We start from the raw sequence: 2,172 nt of genomic DNA, 5'->3' as shown, positions 1-2,172 counted from the left end.
ACCTGCCTCAGCCTCCCAAAGTGCTGGGATTACAGGTGTGAATCACCGAGCCCGGCCAAGTATTCCTACTTTTATGCAATATAGTTATTTGTATCATTTCTATAAAAATGTGTTCTCCTGTAACAAGACATAATTAGAGGCACTGGTTATATTAACCAGGTTTTGACTGGAATGTCATATTTTCAGATATGACCAGATGGTTTTAAGGAGCTATGGTTGACTTTATGGAGCCAATAAAGTCTTCCTTTGAAAAACCGGCCTGAGGGTTCCCAGACATACAGGTGAGTGGTTGGGCACGGTGGCTCACGCCTGTAATCCCAGCACTTTGGGAGGCCGAGGTGGGTGGATCACGAGGGCAGGAGTTCAATACCAACCTAGTCAAGATGGTGAAACCCGTCTCTACTAAAAATACAAAAAAAAAAAAAAAAAAAAAAAAGCCGGGCGTGGTGGCAGGCACCTGTAATTCCAGCTATTCAGGAGGCTGAGGCACAGAATTGCTTGAACCCAAGAGGCGGACGTTGCGAGCCCAGATCACGCCACTGCACTCCAGCCTGGGCGACAGAGTGAGACTCCGTCTCAAAAAACAAACAAACAAAAAACTCCCACAGATGAGTAAGGAATGTCACTCTCTGGCGGCCCAGGAACTTCATTGTATTTTAGGGACCTCAAGAAGAGAGGAATACAGCCAAATCTCTTAAGTGTTTCAGATGCAGCCGGATGGCTAATAGTTTAAGATGTAGTTGAGGTAATCCATGAAGATTTCCTGAAGAAGTTCGCATGAAATGTGATAGGGCAAGTAACTCATTTTTATTGAGCACCTACTATATACTTGTCAGATGCTCTTCTACACATTTTACCAACGATTCTTAATCCTCACAACAGCTCTTTGATTAGGTTTTTAAGGAAAACTAGGTCTTTCCAAAATAACGTAATGATCACAAAACATATAGAACATACAGCTCTGCATCTTGACTATGGTGTGTAGATCTACATGTGATACAATGACATTGAACTATACACACATCACACAACTATCAAATCCCTCCTTTTGAGACTGTACTAAAATTATGTAATATGCAATCATTGGGGTAAACTGAAAGAGTAAATTGGATCTCTCTGTACTATCTCCAAGTAGTGTTTAGGTATTAAAATTATGTCCTACAGTTTGGGTTTGTCCAATGTTTTTCTCATAGATAGGGGTTATGGCTTTTGGAGAGAAAGACCACAGAGGTCTGTAGTATATTTTCAACTGTGAATCTATTTCAAAATAAAAAGTTAAAAAAAAATTCTCCAAGGGGGGGATGATTAGCAAACTGACTAGTCCTTTCTAGCCCTCCAACACTCCCGCCCCACACGCGCACAGACCCACTCCCTCATTAATTCCCGTAACTCGGGATGTTTCGAATGTGGATAGAGAAACTAAGCTTCCAGCACCTCGTATCTGGTACGTTTGTTCAACAGAAAGCCTTAGGAATGGGGAGGGCAGGCATGGTAAAAGGTACAGGTCTGGGAAGGTCGTTCGGTTCCTTCCAATCCAAACGAGAGGCTTCTCAGACTGTTTATTCTCACACCAGGGCCGTGGCCGAGACCCAGAGGTCCGCTTCCGGCTACGGCCGAACAGCTGTACCGCACGTACCGGGAACCGTCAGGGGGCAGCTGGAACTGCTGCAAAAGGCCTCCGGGCGTACCAGACGGGTCGCAAGGGCGGGGGTCCCCACCTAGCGGAAATGCACGGAGGCCAACCCCTCCCCCTTTCCCCGCGAGGAGCGGGGAGGACTCGTCAGCCGCCACTCCCCAGGCTCGCAGGAAGAAACTGGGACGTTGCGGACGCGGAGCTGGCCAGAACCGCGGCGCGTGGCACGCGCGAGCCCTCCCGCGCATGCTCCACCCGCCGGCCTCCAGCCCGCGCCCGGGGCCCCGCCTCCGTCCCTGCTTTTCCCCTTCCCCCGACAGCCTCCCTCCGAGTTTGGCCCCTCCGGCCGGGCAATCGACGTTCCGCGTGCGTGCGGGCGCCTGACTTCACTTCCGGCTAACGCGCTCCGCTTGCCCCCTGGCCCCGGATGGTGACTGGCGGTGGTGCTGCACCTCCCGGGACTGTCACTGAGCCGCTTCCCAGTGTGATTGTGCTGAGCGCAGGCCGGAAGATGGCGGCTGCGGCTGCGGCGGCCTCGG

General features: G+C 50.5%; 1 protein-coding gene across 1 annotated transcript in view; it reads left to right on the top strand.

Annotated features, from left to right (window-relative positions):
- Positions 1–2,060: 2,060 nt before the first annotated feature.
- Positions 2,061–2,172, top strand: part of BIRC6 (baculoviral IAP repeat containing 6) — a 269,615-nt gene continuing 269,503 nt past the window's right edge. The window contains exon 1 of the mRNA XM_011984254.1: positions 2,061–2,165. Within this exon, the coding sequence (XP_011839644.1) occupies positions 2,061–2,165 (105 nt within the window). The remainder of the gene's footprint in view (positions 2,166–2,172) is intronic.

Source organism: Mandrillus leucophaeus, unplaced genomic scaffold (assembly GCF_000951045.1).
Source record: "Mandrillus leucophaeus isolate KB7577 unplaced genomic scaffold, Mleu.le_1.0 Scaffold264, whole genome shotgun sequence".
Taxonomy (NCBI): domain Eukaryota; kingdom Metazoa; phylum Chordata; class Mammalia; order Primates; family Cercopithecidae; genus Mandrillus; species Mandrillus leucophaeus.
Note: the sequence above shows the minus strand (reverse complement) of the source record. Positions and strands in the feature narration are given on the sequence as shown.